Raw genomic sequence first — 22336 nt, forward strand, 5'->3', positions numbered from 1 at the left:
GAACCAAGCTCCCGGGTCCCGGGCTTCCCTGATGGCACAGTGGTTGAGAGTCCGTCTGCCGATGCAGGGGACACGGGTTCGTGCCCCGGTCCGGGAAGATCCCACATGCCGCGGAGCGGCTGGGCCCGTGAGCCATGGCCGCTGAGCCTGCGCGTCTGGAGCCTGTGCTCCGCAACGGGAGAGGCCACAACAGTGAGAGGCCCGCGTACAGCAAAAACAAACAAACAAACAAACAAAAAAAGAACCAAGCTCCCAGGGTAACCAACTGCAGAGCCAAGATTCACTGACGGTCTATAGTCAGCTTCATCTTGTCTTTGGGAATTTGGGATGAACTGGGATAAAAGCAGATATTTTCAATAACACCCCCCACAGAAAGAAATCCAATTCAGCAATGAATAGCTTTATTCAATTACTGGGGGAGAGAGGTTGAGAGGGAGAGAAGAGCATTGATTGCTTGAGTTGCATTTTATTCCTCTTAGAAATAATGTCTTGAATCATTCAAATGCCAAATATTTTTAAAATGTATTTGCAGACGAGCCGCCAGCCTCTTCCCCGTGAAGAAGTAAATCAAATCCACCAGGACTGCAAACGCATGGGGCTTCTGATTGGCAGGGGTGGCACTTTTTCTCAGGTAACAAGAAGGCTGGCCTTTACCTATCACTTTAGGTAGGCATCTCCCTGAGGTCCCAGTGCTGGCCCCTTTTCTTCACCCTTATGCTTGGGGACCCAGTTCCGCTTCCTCTAGGCGTAGTGCTCACACGTTTTCAAAAGAAAGGGACAGTGAAGCCCTCGGGCCACTAGAGGGCGCTGTGTGAAATGGTTTGGTTACCGCGGCTCGGCAGGGAATATACACAGAGGACAGTCTAAGGAGGCAAAAAAGCTGCACAGACAAAGCAGAGGACTTACAGACAGGTCATAATAGTGTCGTAACAGTCACGCGTACCCAGTTTGTCTCACGTGTGAATTAGTTCTAACCTCTGAAAGCTCAGTCCTAGTCTTTTTTAACTCAGCCCTGGGCTCTGACTCTGACCTGCAACCCTGCTAAACCTTAGTGGCCGCTGTGGCCAGGAGCAACGTCATGGTGCTGGCAGCCTGGCCAGGTCCCTAATGCAGAACTCAAAATCAGCCACTCCCAGTGCCCTTCACTCTCAGGCTGGCAGAGGCAGAGAACAAGCTCTCCCCGCCCCCTTCCTGGGAAAGCCAAGTACAAGCCCCACGGTCGGGACCCTGGTGTGGCCCTGCCGCGGGCATGGGCTGCTACTGTAAAGCGATCTGCCCCTCCATCCGTCACACCAGCAGGACCCTCTCCAGGGATTCGCTCCGGGGCCGAGATTTAAGATGTAGGGTCACTCCTACTCATCCCCTACTTTGTTCTTGGCCTTCGGCATCCCTCTCTCCCATTTTAAACATGCGTCATTCTTCCTAGTTTCCCTGCTTCACTGCTGCCTCTCACTTGATTTCAGCGAACACCCTCGCCTGGTGCTTCACAGAGAAAATGGAAGCTATTAGGCAAGATCTCTATAGAAGCTCATCTGTCCCCCAAGCCTTTTCCCACCTCCTTTCCTAAAGGTTAGAGAATGAGATGTCTCCCTGTGCTCTTGACCCTCCACTTAGGGAAACAGGTCTGTGTTCTCTTGTTTCTGCAGTTTATTTCAACTTCCCCTCAGCCTGTGAACAAACAGACTGAAAGCTCTTCCAGCCCAAACCAAACCATAGCAAACAAAACCAGAACGAGCGCTTTTGCTGGGAAATGCTGAGTTTTTTCTAGTCCTGGTTCCAGATATTTTTCTATATGAATCAGACAGAGTAAGTTAATGGTTCAAAATCCTAAGACGGGCTACTTCTAAAGACAGAAAACGATTCATTGTTTACTTGCTTAGTTAGTCCTTAGTCGTCCGGCACACACTTGAGTCCTAGGCAGCCACTGCTTGGCTGGATACTAGAGCTACAGTGAGAAATAAGATCTGTCCCTCCCTCCATGGGACTGGCAGAGGAGAAAGACTTAAACAGAAAATGATAATGCAATCTAGTAAGCTTGCCGATAACCATACGAAGGGATAGTATACACTGTTCTAAATGCTTTTCATATGTTGACTCATTTAATGCTCTCAACATGCCTATGAAATAAGTACTCTTATCCTTATTTTACAGATGAAGAAAAAGAGGCACAGAGAGGCTAGGTAAATTGCCCAAGTCACACAGTTAGTAAGTGGCAGAACCAGGATCCAAATTCAGGCAGTCTGATTTCTGAATCTGTCCTCAGAGGAGAGTAAACCTGAGGGGACGAGACTGGAGGCCGGGAGTCCAGGTGGAGGCTAATGATGCTGTCTGAACTTGACCAGCAGCCGTAGGGATAGAGGAGACATCCAGAGAGCAATGTGGCAGTGGAATGCCCAGGATTTGGGTATAAAGGGATGAGTGCTGCTTTGAACTTGCTCTCCTTCTATCTATAGACAATTCTGTAGCTCAGAGGAAAGAATCGAGGTGAGGATCACGATTTGGGGGTCATCAGCATAGAAGTGGGGAGAGGAGGAAATCTCCTGGGAAGGGAGTCTAGATGCGAAATGCAGAGGGATGAGGATAGACACCTGGGTCACGTCAACTTTTAAAGGGCAGGTGGAATAAGAGGTACCCAGGTGGAGACACAAAATGGGTGGAGAGCTGTGAGGAGAGCTAGGAGGGTGTGAAGTCATGGGAGCCAGAGTGGGGAGGTTCTGGAAGGGGGAGCAACAGAAGTTCCACATGCAGAAGAGAAGGCCAGAACGGATGAGGGCTGGAACGTGCCCGTCGGATTCCTCAGGGTGGGGTCAGAAGGTTGATGGGACACAAACCAGGCTGCAATGAGTTGAGATGTGAATAGAGGGAAGGCAGAGTGGAAAATAATGGCCAATAGCATCAACCAGTCCTTTTATTTTTATAAGTTTGATGAAAGGAAGGATAGTATTTGTATGGTAGCTGGAAGAGACCAGGAGGGTCAACACATTTTTATCTGTGGTTTTATGTGTGGTTTGGATTTAGATTATGAGAGCTGTAAGCCTGCTTGGTTTTTTTTTTTTGTTGTTGTTGTTGTTGTTTTTGCGGTACGTGGGCCTCTCACTGTTGTGGCCTCTCCCGTTGCGGAGCACACGCTCCGGACGCACAGGCTCAGCGGCCATGGCTCAGGGGCCCAGCCGCTCCGCGGCATGTGGGATCTTCCCGGACCGGGGCACGAACCCGTGTCCCCTGCATCGGCAGGCGGACTCTCAACCACTGCACCACCAGGGAAGCCCAAAGCCTGCTTGTTTATAGGCTGAGGGGAAGTTGAGGAGAAGGTGAAGATGCAAGAGAATGCAGGGATGTTTCCTGGAGGGAAGGTGATGGGAGAAGCAAGGGCCAAAGGCACAGGTGGAAAATTTGGAGTCGAATCGTAGATGATTTGTTCCTTGAACCTTCAGCCTAGGATATAAGAATGCACATGGGAGCAAGCAAGTTTATAGAAAGGTCTTGCTTGACAGTGTCTGAGGAGCATGAGGCAAGACTGTCTATGAAACAGAGTGAGGGGTGTAGGAACTGAGTGAGGAAAGTGAGAGGAATGGAAATTAGAATGGCAAAGGCGAGAGGACCTGAACATTTAGGACACCAGCAGAAGTAGGACCCTGCATTCCTTGTGGTGTCTGTCCACCAGCAGTGTGATTTTCTTTCCCACTTCTCAGCTCTCTATGTTGGAGCAAAACAGTTCTATTAGAGCTCTGATGGGACCTGGGACTTTGCTGTGTGTGTGCAGCAGCGGAAGGGTAGGAAGGCAAGCAGAGTGAGGGGGCAGGTGAGAGAGGGGTTCATGTCCTCAAGCCTGTGCTCCAAGCTGGGTAGGAACAGGAGGACGAGATCTGAGTGGGGTGACGGACCTGAAGCTCATGGAGGGAGGAGGAGACTGAAGTTTTCATGGGAAGGGCAGATGCACTGGGAATCAGAAATGGAAGAATCCCTAGTGAAGAGGAGGCCCGAAGCTCATGGAGGGAGGAGGAGACTGAAGTTTTCATGGGAAGGGCAGATGCACTGGGAATCAGAAATGGAAGAATCCCTAGTGAAGAGGAGGCCCGTGGTGCTGGCCTGGGGTGTGAGTGGATGCAGATGAAGGTTCCTGGCGTCGTGGCGATCAAGAAACTGAGACGCTAGTTTGTTGGGCTGCACACAGGGCCACAGAAGGCAACCTCGGTGATGGCAGAAACGGAGGGTAGATAGAGGCCTAAGACCTCAGTGGAGGTGGTGGAAGGACCGGGAGGTCAGCAGGTGACAAAAAGGAAAAGGGGCTGAGCGGATGGTACCAGAATTTTTGAGACTAGAGGATGAATGGCCTAGATACAGCACTGGGGAGGAGGAGACGAGCCCTTGAGGGAAACATAAGGAATGTCATGAAAACAAGGTGTTCGATTCTTAATCTAATGCATTTCCTTGAAGTCATAGTTGATTCTATGATGATCCGTTGCTCTATTTTCCTTTATCTCCTCAGACATTCCGCATCGCACCCTCGATGTGCATCACTAAACCAGAAGTTGATTTTGCAGTGGAAGTATTCCGTTCTGCCTTAATCCAACACATGGAGAGCCAAGACAAATAATTTTTTGAAAAAAGAACCACAAGCCTCAAGAACTTCCCACTTATGTTCAAGGGTTAATTTGAGAAATTTCAGAACCACTGGTATAAGTTGTAAATGGTTGACTGCCTACCGGCCATATTTGTTAATGGAGCTCCTGTTACCTTGAGAAAGCCATCCCTCAGGAAAGGATCTGTATCCCTAGCTCAGAGAATAAATCCTAATTAGTCTAGATTAGTTATGCTAATTTTATTCTCCTTTGCGGTGAATGTTTACACCTGATATGTGACATGATTCCTGCAGGAAAATCTTTTGGTGGAGGTGCCTTCAGGAAAAGATTTCTTCATCCTCTGCTCTTCGTCTCCTGAAGAGATGTGTTCGTCCTGCATTGAAGCACCAGATGTCACGATAGGACTGCTCCAACCACCGTCAGCCACTTTGCGGCCCTGAGGACGAGCTTATTTGCTGAGGTTGGAAGGTGGAGCGAAGCTGAGTCCTTAGTGATGTCAAAGGGCCACTGATTTAACCAATCCTGGAGCCCCCTTACCTTGGGGCTTCTTATTAGAAAATAAGTTCAATGCATCACACAAGCCTTTTTCATTTAAGTTTTCTCTTATTGCAGCCATAAGCATCCTGGGAAATTATGCAGAAAATACCCCACGTAGATAACTGTCCTCTCCTCTAACTCCCCTAAAATGTCTATCAGAGCCTCCTTTGTTTCCACTGCCATCATCTCACCCTGGACTAAATTCTCGTTACTCCTATTATAATAGTCTCCAAGACCAGAAGTTCCCCAACTTTATAGTCATTAGAATGCACATTCATAGTGCTTCTTTCCCATATGTATGCACTATTTGTCTTAAAATTGACTTAATATTTTTCCTTAATCTGACTTTTTTTACTTAGATGTATTTGATAGTAATGTTTCTATCATTATAATAGATGAGAAATCAGTACTACTTGTCACAACTGGAAAATGCTCATAAAATAGAGTGAACACAAAATGATGTAATTCAGGTCTAGCAAAATACAGTTTCTTGAAGACGTTCTCAGCCTGAGGCTTGTTCTCTCTTTGTTCAAAAGGGAATTTAGGGGGCTTCCCTGATGGCGCAGTGGTTGAGGGTCCGTCTGCCGATGCAGGGGACACGGGTTCGTGCCCCGGTCCGGGAAGATCCCACATGCCGTGGAGCGGCTGGGCCCGTGAGCCATGGCCGCTGAGCCTGCGCGTCCGGAGCCTGTGCTCCGCAACGGGAGAGGCCACAACAGTGAGAGGCCCGCGTAAAAAAAATTTTTAAAAATTTAAAAAAAAAAAGGGAATTTAGGGGGAAAAAAGGAGCTTACAGAGTGTTTGAGGGGTGTAAAAAGATACTGGCAAGCTGAGTCCCTCTCCTTAACACAAACAGAAGATCCACAGAACTGAATGGGAAGTAACTTTCTCAGCACCGTAATTTGATGTTTAAGCTGTGTCCCAGTTTGAAGCCACGTCGTAATGATTTACCCCTGAGGTGTCTGTTCCGCTAAGATAACCTACACCTCACTGCCAGATGTGTCTCCCTCGGGCATTGACTTAAACATGTCCTTCTCTTGCACAAAACCTTCCGGTGGCCCCCCATTACCCCCCAGATAAGATCAAAACCCCTGTAAGAAGGAGCTTAATGCCCTCTAGTATCCAATATCCAAATAGAGCAAACACTTTAGAGATGCTCTGTTTGGGCGCAGTGGAACGATGATTGTATTACAAGCCAAATAACCTGAATTCTAAATTCAGCTCTTCCATTTATTTGCTACAGATGACCTTGGGCAAGACTTTTAATCTCTTTTTAACCTCATCTTGTTCCCAGGCAGATCAGTACTTGCCCTTCCTTCCTCCTGAGTTGTACTGGGAATCAAGTAGTCTAACAGATGGAAAAGTGCTTAAAAACTAGAGAACTATGCAAATAGCAGTTTTTTCCTTTCAAGCCACATTTCCCTTCTTTCCTTCACTACAGAGTCTCCCAAGAGCAGCCTTTGTGCTCCTGTACGCTTCCTTGCTTCCCGTTCGTGCCTCAACAACTAAGACCCCGTTCTGGCCTCTCGTTCCTTGACAAGTGCCTTCTCAAAAGGCCACCAGTGACTTCCTTACGGCCCAAACTTAACGCTTCCTTTGAATGTGCTTTCTCAACAACTGCTCCTTCTTGAGTTGATTCCCTCGGCTTCTGCAGTGTGGTCCTTTTATCTCAGATGGTACCTTCTTAGTCTCCCCTGGCAACTCCTCCACGACAGGGTTCTGTCCTGGGCCATCTCTTCCTCCATGCTAGACCCTCTCCCTATGGGCAACCTCATCCACTTAGGAGATTTCCCCTATCTCGACTATACCGAGGACTTGCAAATATTCATCTTCAGTCTCAACGTTTTTGCTGAACCCCAACTCCAAGGTTCTAACTGTCTGGACACCTTCATTTGGATGTCACAAGGACACTTCAAATTCAACATTTCTAACACAAAACACACTAAATTTCTCTCCTACGATGAATTCCTTCTTGATTAATGAGCCTTTTGTCTCAGGCTCATCCTTTAGGGCATTATTTTTCTCCAAGTTATCTTTTTGCCTCTCATATGACTAAGTGTCATAAATACTTTCTCCAACATAATTTTTCCAATATGGCTCATTTATACCAAAACCGCCTTAATTTGTGCCGTCATCTTCTTTCCTGAACTATTTCAGCCACCTCCTAACTGGTATTCTGGACGCCTTCCCAATCCATTCTCTACACTGATTCCAAAGCCAGTTAATTAAAGGATAAGTATGATCCCATCTCCCATCTTTTGAAGGCTTTGAGGGCTCCCTATTACTCATGGAACAAAGTCCAAATTCCAACTATTATGGCATTCAAGACCCTTCACAACTTGTCCCCAGACCAAGTTTTCATGTTTTACTCCCTTTGTTCCTTTCGTGTCATGTATATTGGTTCTTAGCTCCTATAATTCACTCTACCTGGTACGTTCTTCTGCTCTTCTTTGTGAATGAAAATTATGGGATCAGGGAGATTGGACAAGAAAGGCAACACTTCTTTGTTATTCTTCAAGGCCTTCCCATTCTCAGTATTTCTTTCCTTTCAAGATAAAGAAAAAGGGGGAGGGATTTCCCTGGTGGCTCAGTGCCTAAGACTCCACACTCCCAGTGCAGGGGGCCCAGGTTCGATCCCTGGTCAGGGAACTAGATCCCACATGCATGCTGCAACTAAGAGTTCACATACCATAACTAAGGAGCCCGCTGGCCACAACTAAGGAGCACATGTGCCACAACTAAGGAGTATGCCTGCTGCAACTAAGACTCGGTGTAACCAAATAAATAAATTTTAAAAAAGAAAAAGGGGGAAACATTGAAAATAATGTTTATAATAACCGTTTAGAAATTTAATAAAATATGAAGGGAAAACAACAAAATATAAATTTAAAATAAAAAAAAAAAGGTTTCATGCTTAGGCCAAGATCCCTGCCAGGACACCCTCTCCTGGAGGAAGGATGCTGAGGGATTTAATTGTTCAGATAAATTCATCGGACATATTCCTTGTGGCTTCCTGAGTCCTACAGGATCTTGTATACATCTAGGAGTACACCCTGTTAGTCTCCCACCTCCTGGAATCTTTGTAGAGTAAAAGCCAGCAATGGAATTCTGAAATGTAGCCAGGTTCTAGGTCTCATTTCTTGACTATGAAGTTTGTATAACTCTATCTAAGTGCTTTGACCAGGATAAACTGCTCCTCTTTCTTGAAGAGCATTTGGGGATTTAAAATGTGTAAGCCATCGGAGGTATGGAGCAGAAAGGGCAAACATTGTGGCCTTGGAGCATGTATTCATTTCTTTCACTAGTTTATAAACATGATGGATTCCTACTTCTTTCCATCTGGAACCATGGGTAGGAGTTTAGCACCACCATTTCTTGCCCTTCCATTTTCTGCTCTACCCACAGGAGGTGGGATGTAAGCCAGCTTACATAAGACAAGAAGCCCACATGCTTGCCAAGCTCTTTTTTATTTCCTTTCTTGTTGAAACTGCCTGAAGTGAAGATAATGAACACTCAGCTCACGTAAACTTTTTCCACACAAGGAACACATTGACAGTTAATCATGTGATGAGAATATAATATTAAAATGTTAGCAACTGTTTAAAAACCCTTGACATGACAATGCACTCAGGAGGGAGTAATTAAAAAAAAAACATCAAACTTTGATTATACCATTAATAATAATAATTATAAAGAGATGTAAAATAACACTGATAAATTGGTAATACAGTAATAAACTACGCTCTTATTTGTGTTCTAAAGCTCCATCTTTTACATCAGTGTCGTTTTTAACTTTCCAGTAATTCAAAGTAACCTCAAAAGGTATCTCTAAACTGTGGGAGGACTTGATCCTTCTTCCACCTTTAAATCCCACCTAAATCTCAACAACATTGTCCACTTCATCATCACTTAGTTCCAGAGCATCACAGTCAAGTTTCAAAGGTAGGTTTGAAGACTCTGGTCACTGCCGCAGATTGCTCGGGTTAATTAAAGCTGAAGCCTCATTTCCAGCTGAGGCACAAACAGTAAAAATGGTGCAGCTTTGCCCATTAGAAACAGGAAAACTAGGGCTTCCCTGGTGGCGCAGTGGTTGAGAATCTGCCTGCTAATGCAGGGGACACGGGTTCGAGCCCTGGTCTGGGAAGATCCCACATGCCGCGGAGCAACTAGGCCCGTGAGCCACAACTGCTGAGCCTGCGCGTCTGGAGCCTGTGCTCCGCAACGAGAGAGGCCGAGATAGTGAGAGGCCCACGCACCGCCATGAAGAGTGGCCCCCGCTTGCCACAACTAGAGAAAGCCCTCGCACAGAAATGAAGACCCAACACAGCCAAAAATTAATTAATTAATTAATTAATTTTTTTTAAAAAAGGTAGATTACTTTCATTAAAAAAAAAAAAAAAACAGGAAAACTAGAACAAAATACCACAAAGTATCTCAACAAAAACAAAAGGGCCACCTAACTTAGCAAGAGTGAAGACACAGAACCAAAGGCTCAATTATGTCAATACCTTTAGGTTTAGGTCAGATAAAGGTAGGTCAGCTTGGTCTGACTGGTGACAGACGTAAGGAGTGTTGGCAGAACCAGCAGTGCTAGTAATCCAGGATGGAGAACATAGAGAGACATCAAAAACACAATTTAATCAAGAACTGGCTGGGGGGAGAGGGTCATTGCAGACAGCAACTAATGAAAACACAACATGCCACAGAGGGAGCCTGCACAAGCTCTCCACCTGGTTTGTTTTGGGCAAATTAACCTCCTTGAGCTGAAGCTTCCTTGGGTCCAAAAAAGAGGATAATATAATCCCATGGATCCCTTGGGAGGATTTAAATAAGCAAATACCCTGACAGCTGCTCAATTAATATTAACTCTTTCCTTAGTGTCACTTTCCTTTTGAACTAAGAACTTCCTTATTTGCACTTGGCTCTCACCATCTTGGGATAATGTTGATTCCTGTGGATACATCTTATCTCCTAACCAAACTCTAAACTCCTGGCAAGGTGACCTTGTCTTCTCCATCCTCATATACATCAGGCCTAACACAGTGTCCCTCACTGAAAGGCAAAGACTAACTCCTGATGGTGCTGTATGCATTTTACACGTAGATGGTACAGTGCCACCAACAGCTTAAGGCAGCGATTACCCATCTGAAATAAACAGTTAGCCATTTGGGAGCTGAGATTGGAAATGACTCTATGTTTGCAGCCGGGTGGTTGACAGGGTCTTGGTGCTCTGGCCGGGTGTCAGGCCTGAGATTCTGAGGTGGGAGAGCTGAGTTCAGGACATCGGTCCACCAAACACCTGCCAGCCCCATATAACATCAAACGGCAAAAGCTCTCCCAGAGATCTCCATCTCAACACTAAGATCCAGCTCCACTCAACGACCAGCAAGCTACAGTGCTGGACACCTCATGCCAAACAACTACCAAGACAGGAACACAGACCCACCCATTAGCAGAGAGGCTGCCTAAAATCATATTAAGTTCACGACACCCTAAAACATACCACCAGACATGGTCCTGCCCACCAGAAAGACAAGATCCAGCCTCATCCACCAGAATACAGTCACCAGTCCCCTCCACCAGGAAGCCTACACAACCCACTGAACCAACCTTAGCCACTGGGGGCAGACATCCAAAACAACGGGAACTACAAACCTGCAGCCTGCGAAACGGACATCCCAAACACAGTAAGTTAAGCAAAATGAGAAGAAAGAGAAACACACAGCAGATGAAGGACCAAGGTAAAAACCCACCAGACCAAACATATGAAGAGGAAATAGGCAGTCTACCTGAAAAACAATTCAGAGTAATGATAGTAAAGATGATCTAAAATCTTGGAAATAGAATGGAGAAAATACAAGAAACGTTTAACATGGACTTAGAAGAACTAAAGAGCAAACAAACAATGATGAACAACACTATAAATGAAATTAAAAATTCTCTTGAAGGAATCAATAGCAGAATAACTGAGGCAGAAAAACGGATAAGTGACCTGGAAGATAAACTAGTGGAAATAACTACTGCAGAGCAGAATAAAGAAAAAAAGAATGAAAAGAATTGAGGACAATCTCAGAGACCTCTGGGACAACATTAAACACACCAACATTCAAATTATAGGGGTCTCAGAAGAAGAAGAGAAAAAGAAAGGGACTGAGAAAATATTTGAAGAGATTATACTTGAAAACCTTCCTAATATGCGTAAGGAAATAGTTAATCAAGTCCAGGGAGCGCAGAGAGTCCCATACAGGATAAATCCAAGGAGAAACATGCCAAGACACATGTTAATCAAACTATCAAAAGTTAAATACAAAGAAAAAATATTAAAAGCAGAAAGGGAAAAGCAACAAATAACATACAAGGGAATCCCCATAAGGTTAACAGCTGATCTTTCAGCAGAAACTCTGCAAGCCAGAAGGGAGTGGCAAAACCTATTTAAAGTGATGAAAAGGAAAAACCTACAACCAAGATTACTCTACCAAGCAAGGATCTCATTCAGATTCGATGGAGAAATTAAAACCTTTACAGATAAGCAAAAGCTAAGAGAATTCAGCACCACCAAACGAGCTCTACAACAAATGCTAAAGGAACTTCTCCAGGCAGGAAACATAAGAAAGGAAAAGACTTACAATAACAAACCCAAAACAATTAAGAAAATGGTAACAGGAACATACATATCAATAACTACCTTAAATGTAAATGGATTAAATGCTCCAATCAAAAGACGTAGACTAGCTAAATGGATACAAAAACAAGACCCGTACATATGCTGTCTACAAGAGACCCACTTCAGACCTAGGGATACATACAGACTGAAAGTGAGGGGATGGAAAAAGATATTCCATGCAAATGGAAATCAAAAGAAACCTGGAGTAGCAATTCTCATATCAGACAAAATAGACTTTAAAATAAAAACTATTACAAGAGACAAAGAAGGACACTACATAATGATCAAGGGATCAATCCAAGAAGAAGGTATAACAATTGTAAATATTTATGCACCTAATATAGGAGCACCTTAATACATAAGGCAAATGCTAACAGCCATAAAAGGGGAAATCGACAGTAACACAATCATAATAGGAGACTTTAACACCTCACTTTCACCAATTGACAGATCATCTAAAATGAAAATAAATAAGGAAACACAAGCTTTAAATGATATTTTAAACAAGATGGACTTAATTGATATTTATAGGATATTCCATCCAAAAACAGTAGATTACACTTACTTCTCAAGTGTTCATAGAACATTCCCAGGATAGATCATACCTTGGATCACAAATGAAGCCTCAGTAAATTTAAGAAAATTGAAATTGTATCAAGTAACTTTTCTGACCACAATGCTGTGAGACTAGATATCAATTACAGGAAAAAAATCTGTAAAACATACAAACACATGGAGGCTAAACAATACACTACTAAATAACCAAGAGATCACTGAAGAAATCAAACAGGAAATCAAAAAATACTGAGAAACAAATGGCAATGAAAACACGATAACCCAAAACCTATGGGATGCAGCAAAAGCAGTTCTAAGAGGGAAGTTTATAACAATACAGTCCTACCTCAAAAAAGAAGAAACATCTCAGATAAACAACATAATCTTACACCTAAAGCAATTAGAAAAAGAACAACAGAAAAACCCCAGAGTTAGCAGAAGGAAAGAAATCATAAAGATCAGATCAGAAATAAATGAAAAAGAAATGAAGGAAACGATAGCAAAGATCAATAAAACTAAAAGTTGGTTCTTTGAGAAGATAAACAAAATTGATAAACCCAGACTCATCAAGAACAAAAGGGAGAAGACTCAAATCAATAGAATTAGAAAGGAAAAAGAAGAAGTGACAACTGACACTGCAGGATTACAAAGGATCATAAGAGATTACAACAAGCAACTATATGCCAATAAAATGACAACCTGGAAGAAACGGACAAATTCTTAGAAAGCACAACCTTCTGAGACTGAACCAGGAAGAAATAGAAAATATAAACAGACCAATCACGAGCACTGAAGTTGAAACTGTGATTAAAAATCTTCCAACAAACAAAAGCCCAGGACCAGATGGATTCACAGGTGAATTCCATCAAACATTTAGAAGAGAGCTAACACCTATCCTTCTCAAAATCTTCCAAAATATAGCAGAGGGAGGAACCTTCCTAAACTCATTCTATGAGGACACCATCACCCTGAGACCAAAACCAGACAAAGATGTCACAAAAAAAGAAAACTACAGGTCAATATCATTGATGAACATAGATGCAAAAATCCTCAACATAATACTAGGAAACAAAATCCAACAGCACATTAAAAGGATCATACACCATGATCAAGTGGGGTTTATTCCAGGAATGCAAGGATTCTTCAATATACGCAAATCAATCAATGTGATATACCATATTAACAAACTAAAGGGGAAAAACCATAAGATCATCTCAGTAGATGCAGAAAAATCTTTCAACAAAATCAATACCCATTATGATAAAAACCCTCCAGAAAGTAGGCATAGAGGGAACTTACCTCAAAATAATAAAGGCCATATATGACAAATCCACAGCCAACATCATTCCCAATGGTGAAAAACTGAAACCATTTCTTCTAAGATCAGGAACAAGACAAGGTTGCCCACTCTCACCACTCTTATTCAACATAGTTTTGGAAGTTTTAGCCACAGCAATCAGAGAAGAAAAAGAAATAAACGGAATCCAAATTGGAAGAGAAGAAGTAAAACTCTCACTGTTTGCAGATGACATGATACTATACATACATAATCCCAAAGGTGCTACCAGAAAACTACTAGAGCTAATCAATGAATTTGGTAAAGCAGCAGGATATAAAATTATTCCACAGAAATCTCTTGCATTCCTATACACTAATGATGAAAAATCTGAAAGAGAAATTAGGGAAACACTCCCATTTACCATTGCAACAAAAAGAATAAAATACCTAGGAATAAACCTACCTAAGGAGACAGAAGACCTCTATGCAGAAAACTATAAGACATTGATGAAAGAAATTAAAGGTGATACAAACAGATGGAGAGATTTGCCATGTTCTTGGATTGGAAGAAGCAACATTATGAAACTGTCTATACTACCCAAAGCAATCTACAGATTCAGTGCAATCCCTATCAAACTACAAATGGCATTTTTCACATAACTAGAACAAAAAATTTCACAATTTGTATGGAAACACAAAAGACCCCAAATAGCCAAAGCAATCTTGAGAAAGAAAAATGGAGCTGGAGGAATCAGGCTCCCTGACTTCAGACTATACTATAAAGCTACAGTAATCAAGACAATATGGTACTGGCACAAAAACAGAAACATAGATCGATGGAACAAGATAGAAAGCCCAGAGGTAAACCCACTCACCTACGGTCAACTAATGTACAACAAAGGAGGCAAGGATATACAATGGAGAAAAGACAGTCTCTTCAATAAGTGGTGCTGGGAAAACTGGACAGCTATATGTAAAAGAATGAAATTAGAACACTCCCTAACACCGTACACAAAAATAAACTCAAAATGGATTAGAGACCTAAATGTAAGAGCAGACACTATAAAACTCTTAGAGGAAAACATAGGAAGAACACTCTTTGACATAAATCACAGGAAGATCCTTTTTGATCCACCTCCTAGAGTAATGGAAATGAAAACAAAAATAAACAAATGGGATCTAATGAAGCTTCAAAGCTTTTGCACAGCAAAGGAATCCATAAACAAGATGAAAAGACGACCCTCCGAATGGGAGAAAGTATTTGCAAACGAATCAACGGACAAAAGATTAATCTCCAAAATATATAAACAGCTCATGCAGCTCAATATTAAAAAAAAGAACAACCTAATCCAAAATTGGGCAGAAGACCTAAATAGACATTTCTCCGAAGAAGATGTACAGATTGCCAACAAACACATGAAAGGATGCTCAACATCACTAATCATTAGAGAAATGCAAATCAAAACTGCAATGTGGTATCACCTCACACCGGCCAGAATGGCCATTATCAAAAAGTCTACAAACAATAAATGCTGGAGAGGGTGTGGAGAAAAGGGAACCCTCCTACAAGGTTGGTGGTAATGTAAATTGATACAGCCACTATGGAGAACAGTATGGAGGTTCCTTAAAAAACTAAAAATGGAACTACCATACGACCCAGCAATCCCACTACTGGGCATATACCCTGAGAAAACCATAAATCAAAAAGAGTCATGTACCACAATGTTCATTGCAGGTCTATTTACAATAGCCAGAATATGGAAGCAATCCAAGTGTCCACTGACATATGAATGGATAAAGAAGATGTGGCACATATATACAATGGAATATTACTCAGCCATAAAAGGAAATGAAACTGAGTTATTTGTAGCAAGGTGGTTGGACCTAGAGACTGTCAGAGTGAAGTAAGTCAGAAAGAGAAAAACAAATACCGTATGCTAACAGATATATGGAATGTAAAAAAAAAAAAAAAAAAAAAGCGTTCTCAAGAACCTACGGGCAGGACAGGAATAAAGACGCAGACATAGAGAATGCACTTGAGGACACGGGGAGGGGGAAGGGTAAGCTGGGACGAAGTGAGAGAGTGGCATGGACATATATACACTACCAAATGTAAAACAGATAGCTAGTGGGAAGCAGCCGCATAGTACAGGGAGGTCAGCTTGGTGCTTTGTGTCCACCTAGAGGGGTGAGATAGGGAGGGTGGGAGGGAGACGCAAGAGGGAGGAGATATGGGGATATATGTATATGTATAGCTGATTCACTTTGTTATACAGCAGAAACTAACACACCATTGTAAAGCAATTATACTCCAAGACAGATGTTAAAAAAAAAATTTAGTCATCTGACATGCACATGTGTGTGTATTCAGAAATATAAATTTATATATTTAGAAATGTATATATAATTAGAGACATAATATATAAAGAAATCTGTGTTTAGAAATATATATATATATATACACATATATATATTTAGATTTTGGTAATAAAGTACCAGAGGTAATTTTAGAAAGAAAAGGAAACCACTCTTGGTTGAATTGTGAGGTCGTAATATCTGAAGGAGGTATCGAGAGGGCTCCCAGGCGTCTCTTATTCATCCTCCAAGGGGTCTGCAATTCTATGCACTCTTCTCAGGGCCCCAGTTCACACCCCTGCCCTTCTCACTCTCAATAAGTGACCGTTGTTTATCAGAAGAACATTGAAACTATCCAGCAAGGATTCTGATCATATCACTCTCCTGCTTAATACCTGTTTGATGCCTTCCCTCAGGCCTGTCTCTGGCTTGCGTCCTGGCCTGGTCGCCCTGCACCTTTCCCTGGCTTCTGCACACCTGTCATTGCTGCCCTCCAGCAGCCCCCTACCCCCCTGCCTATCTCAGGGCTGCTGCACTGTGTTCTCTCCTCCCGGAGCCCTCAGACTTCTTCATCTGCTACTTCTTCCTCATCCTTCACAGAGCTGATAATCACATTCATGGTCAGGTTATTATTTTACATACACCTTCCCCCCAGCACACACATATGCTCCAGGATCTTACAGCTTGAATTGTTCATTCTCTTCTGGATTTTCAGTGTCTATATTCTTCTTTCTTCTTCCTCTCAGCCTAAAAACATGCCTCTCCCTCCATTTAAAAAAAAAACAAAAAAATAAACAGAAAAAAACTTCTTTCAAATGTATATCCTTTTCCTAAAAGTGATGCTTCTAAGAAAAAAATCCTTGGGGCACTGCCATGCCACTTCCTCACTGCCACTCTCTCAGTACTCCCCAGGCTGGCTTATGTGAACCTATTCTTGCAAAAGTGACCTACAACTCCTGTGATGGTTAATTTTATGTGGCAACTTGACTGGACCATGGGGTGCCCAGATATCTTATTATCGTTATTTCTGGATGTGCCTGTGAGGGGGTTCCTGGAAGAGATTAGCATCTGGATTGGTGGACTGAGTAAAGCAGTTGGCCTGCCCAACGTAAGTGGGCATCACACAATGGGCTAAAGACTTGAATAGAACAAAAAGGTGGAGACAGATTGGATTCGCCCTCTCTGGCTGACTGCTTGAGCTGGGACACCCATCTCCTATGCCCTCAGCATCCCTGGTGGTCAGGCCTTCAGACCCCCAGTGAAATCTACACCAGCAGCCCCTGAGGCTCTTGGGTCTTCAAACTACACCACTGGCTCTCCTGGGTCTCCAGCTTGCAGACAACAGACCAGAGCACTTCTGTCTGCATAGTCACATGAGCCAATACCTTATAATAAATATAGATATAGATAACATATGGATATGTAGGTATCGATATATAACTATCTATTTCCATCTACATAGCTGTGCACATCATTATACACTGTATACACATATGTATATCATTATATACATAGCTCTATATACATACCTGTATATATATTTATATATCTCCTATTGGTTCTGTTTCTCTGAAAAATCCTGACTAATATAACCTTCTAACTGCCAAATTCAGCCCTCACCTCACTTAGCATCTCTGTGGCATCTGAGACTGGTCATCTTCTTCTCCTATTTTTTTTTTAATGGCACCATGGTCTTCCAATCTTATACTACCTCTTTATGTTTCAAGTTTTTTTTTGTTTTTTTTTTTTTGCAGTACGCGGGCCTCTCACTGTTGTGGCCTCTCCCATTGCAGAGCACAGGCTCTGGACGCGCAGGCTCAGCAGCCATGGCTCACGGACGCAGCCACTCCGCGGCATGTGGGATCTTCCTGGACCGGGGCATGAACCCGTGTCCCCTGCATTGGCAGGGAGACTCTCAACCACTGCGCCACCAGGGAAGCCCTAAGATTTTTTTTTTTTTTGATGTGGGCCTTTTGTTTTTTTTTAAGTCTTTATTGAATTTGTTACAATATTGCTTCTGGTTTTTTTTGTTGTTGTTGATTTTTGTTTTTTGTTTTTTTTTTGCGGTATGCGGGCCTCTCACTGTTGTGGCCTCTCCCACTGCGGAGCACAGGCTCCGGACGCGCAGGCTCAGTGGCCATGGCTCAGGAGCCCAGCCGCTCCGCGGTATGTGGGATCTTCCCGGACAAGAGCACGAACCCGCGTCCCCTGCATCGGCAGGCGGACTCTCAACCACTGCGCCACCAGGGAAGCCCTGCTTCTGTTTTATGTTTTGGTTTTTTGACCACAAGGCATGTAGGATCTCAGCTCCCCCACCAGGGGTCGAACCTGCACCCCCTGCATTGGAAGGTGAAGTCTTAACCACTGGCCCTCCAGGGAAGTCCCTCGTACTACCATTTTAGTCCTTTTCATTCTCATACATTGGTTTTTGTTTAGTTTGCTCCTTAATGCTGGTGTACCCACAGGATTTTTATCTTGACCTCTTTTTTCCCTTCTCCATATACTTTATCTGGGAGATTTCATCCATTATCCATGATGGCTTTACTATCTAGATGCTGATGATTCCCAAGCACATCTCCAGGGCAACCTCCTTCTGGCCTACAGATTCGCATTGTCAGCAGTTCTTTGAACATGTTCCCTGGGTACCTACTGAGTTCCTTTCCTCCCCCCTGGAGCACATATGCTCTCCTGGCCTCAGGAGGTATTGATTGAGCCAACTACCTTCTTGCCGTAGATGCCTGGTGCCAGTAATTCCCCTACTCCCCCAAGCCAGTCTTAACCAAACTTCTGATTCTTGCGTGCCTCCCTGCTATCCTTTCTTGCTGCCCCATTCCCCCTGATTCCAGCTTTCTTGCCTCCTCTAACTGCCCGGACCTGGCTGTCATGGCTGATCGGGAGTCTCATTGCTGGCCCCTGGCACACTTTGGGCCTTCCTTGCCTTACTTATTGCTCTGTTCCCTTCCTTGTCTCATTGCCCAGCCTGAAAGTCATTACCTCATCCTCACTTAGGAGGAGTTAAGCAGCTGGCTGTTCCTGTTATCTAACTTTCTCTGCTCCAGCATAAGTCCCAGATTGCAGGCATCACTGATTGCCACTTGATGCAAACTTTTAAAAAGCAAGGAGGTAGGAGGAGAGAGTGAAAATTATGCCAGAAATAAAATATTTTTAGGAATATTTTTCTTCCTGTGATGGTACTGGGTATGGGGAACATCGATGTAGTGAGTGAACTTTAGCAGAGGTGTCATTAGAAACCACTGTTCCGGCTGAGCTGGTCTCCAACTAGTTTCACTCAGCACTGCCACACACCAGAACCTGGCACAGGGGCCTGACCGATGCTCCTCAGTGGTCCTGTGCCAATTCCACCAACCTGGGCAGGAGGGTCCTCTTTATTCTTGGTAACATCCCTGGAGTTACTCCTAGACCCTGGGAGCCATCTCCAGTAAACCCTCTGCTTCCTTTTTTTAGCAATATCCTACCCTCCATCCTCTTTTTAGCAGGGAGCTCGTTTCCTTCTCAGGAGCATTGCCTTCCTCTACCTATTCACCTTTTCTCCTGCTTCTTCACGCAGAATCAACTCCTCCCTTACTCCTCTAACACTTCCAGAGAGATTGTGGGGAAAGGAGGTGGGTTTTGGAACAGGGAAGCAAGATGTATTTTCAGTTAGCCTGTTTAGTGCAGCAAAGAAAGGAAAGAAAACAGTTTAGTTTCTGTATTAAAGTTTTAAATATTCTGATTTTGCCACTCTTGAAAATACCTTTCAGAAATGCATGCTGTCTAGGTATGCAATTTAAAAAGAATATATTTGAAAAAGAAGAACAAAGTTGGAGAACTAAGATTTCCTAATTCCAAAACTTACTACAAAAGCTACAGTAATCAAAGCAGTGTGGTTCTAGAAGAAAGACAGACATGTAGACCAAAAGAATAAAATAGAGAGCTGAAGATAAACCCTCGCATATATGGTCAGTTAAGTTTTGACAAGGATGCCAAGGCCACTCAATGGAGAAAGGATAATCTTTTCAACAAATGATGTTGGGAAAACTGGTTATCCACATGCAAAAGAATGAAGCTGGAGCCTGCCCTTGCAACATATACAATAATTAACTCAAAATGAGTTAAAGACTTAAACCTAAGAGATAAAACTATAAAACTCTTAGAAGAAAACAGGTACAAATCTTCATGACATCAGATTTGGCAATGATTTCTTAGATAAGGCAAGAAAAGAAAAAAAATAGATAAAATTGGGTCTATTCAAAATTAAAAACTTTTGTGCATCAAAGGGCACTATCAAGAAAGTGAAAAGATAGCCCACAGAATGGGATAATGTGTTTACAAAATCATATATCTGATAAGGGCTAAATTTCCAGAATATATTAAAAAGAACACTTACAATTCAACAACAACAAAACAACTCAATTCAAAAGTGGGCAAAAGATTTAAATAGACATTTCTCCAAAGATGAAATACAAATGGCCAGTAAGCATATGAAAAAATGCTCAACATCACTATCCGTCCGTTATGGAAATACTAATCAAAACCACAGTGAGATACCACTTATACCCATTAGGATGGCTATTATATAAAAGAATAAAATACGAAAACATCAGAAAATAACAAATGTTGGCAAGGATATGTAGAGATTGGAACTCTTGTGCATTGCTGGTGGGAATGTTTTCCATTATGGAAAACAGTATGGCAGTTCCCCAAAAAGTTAAACACAGGATTACCCCACGACTCAGCAATTCCACTTCAGGGTATAGATCCAAAAGAATTAAAAGCAGGAATTCAAACAGATATTTGCACAACCATGTTCATAGCAGTATAATTTATAATAGCCAAAAGATGGAAACAACTCAGATGTTATCATTGAATGAATGAATAAACAATATGTGGTATATGGATACAATGGAATGGTATTCTGTCTTGAAAAGGAAGACAATTCCGATACATGCTGTAATATGGATGGATGAACCTTGAAAACATTGCTAACTGAAACAAGCCAGCCACAAAGGATAAATATTGCCAAGAGTTGCGGGTAGGAGGGAATGGGAAATTATTGTTTCATAGGTAAAAAGTTTCTGTTGGGGATGATGAAAAGTTCTGAAAATGGGCCAGTGGTGATAGCTATGCAACATTGTGAGTGTGCTTAATGCTACTGTACACTTAAGAATAGCTAACATGGTAAATTTTACAACAATTTTCCAAAAAAATTTTAAGAATATATCCATGGATGAGAACATTCCTTCCAATGAGGTCAGATGAAGGATTAATAGAGAGATTTAGAATGCATAAATGAATGGAATGATAGAGAGATTTGGTTGCATTAAAGCAAATAGGCCTCACTTCTCCACACCTGGGTGAGAAAAATGTTCACTGTAGCACAGAGAACTCATGCCTTTTCTTCATGTATGGGTTTCTTAATACCAGACGTTTGGTCTCAATCCTTCTTGGAACAAGGAAAGGAACACAGCAAACTCTCTCATCTGTAAAACGAGTAGGTTGAACTAGATAGATAAGCTCGAAGGTCCCTATCAGCTCTAGCGTTTTGCTACTCTCTGAAGTTGTAAAGCAGCAGCATGGCACAGTAAGAGGGCTTCTATAGATTCTTTCCTGGAAACAGAGCGGAAGTGAGTGAGTTCTCAAAAGAGTCTGAGCTGTGTGGCTTCGGGGCTTTGCAGACTCCCGGCAAACAGGCGCACTCCTAAGTGACTAAGGATGCTGGAGTGGCGCGAATGACGTGAGAAATTGGAAAGTGAGACTCACGGAACTTCATCCTGTAATGAAGTGTTTATGGCACATAAGTTAAACCCCAGACACAAATGATAAATGAGTAAGCTGAAGGGGAAATTTTGCTTAATAACATTACAGTGCATTAAAAATAAATAGTAAAACTTTAGACATTAAGGTTTCCATAGGGGTAATGAATCAATTCCTAAAATTCCAGTAAGTCAATTCCAAAATACATTCATTTAAAAAATGTATAATGATATTATTAGGGGCCCCTCCCCCATAAGGTGATTACTTTGGGGGAAGGCCTGACTGCATTCTCTCCTGAAGTATGGCTGTGCTAATACTGACAGGATGATAAAGAATTAAACTTGCAGTTAATTAAATTTTAAAGAAAATAAGACACGGGGTCTAAGAAGCTGAAGTTTCCATTGAAAATGGATCATGGGGTCAAAACAGATAGCAGCCTTCACTAAGTATTTCTGTTTGCTTCTTGCCCTCCAGTGCAGAGTGATTTCAGAGCTGGCCCCCAGCAGTAAGGCACGGGGTGCATCCTTCCAAAAGTTCCATTGTTTTGTTCTTGAGGCAGCATATAGTAAGTATCAAATGGTCAAGGAGGTCAGAGGAAGAAACACTTATT

At 42.6% G+C, this 22336-nt stretch overlaps 1 protein-coding gene across 1 annotated transcript in view; it reads left to right on the top strand.

Annotated features, from left to right (window-relative positions):
* Positions 1-5163, top strand: part of AGXT2 (alanine--glyoxylate aminotransferase 2) — a 45127-nt gene extending 39964 nt beyond the window's left edge. Inside the window, exons 13-14 of the mRNA XM_027092665.1 lie at positions 533-631; positions 4490-5163. Coding sequence (XP_026948466.1) covers positions 533-631; positions 4490-4597 — 207 coding nt within the window. The 3' untranslated portion in view covers positions 4598-5163. The remainder of the gene's footprint in view (positions 1-532; positions 632-4489) is intronic.
* Positions 5164-22336: the final 17173 nt, after the last annotated feature.

The sequence above is a fragment of the Aethalodelphis obliquidens genome, unplaced genomic scaffold (assembly GCF_003676395.1).
Source record: "Aethalodelphis obliquidens isolate GAN/ISIS:26980383/991018 unplaced genomic scaffold, ASM367639v1 scaffold80, whole genome shotgun sequence".
Taxonomy (NCBI): domain Eukaryota; kingdom Metazoa; phylum Chordata; class Mammalia; order Artiodactyla; family Delphinidae; genus Aethalodelphis; species Aethalodelphis obliquidens.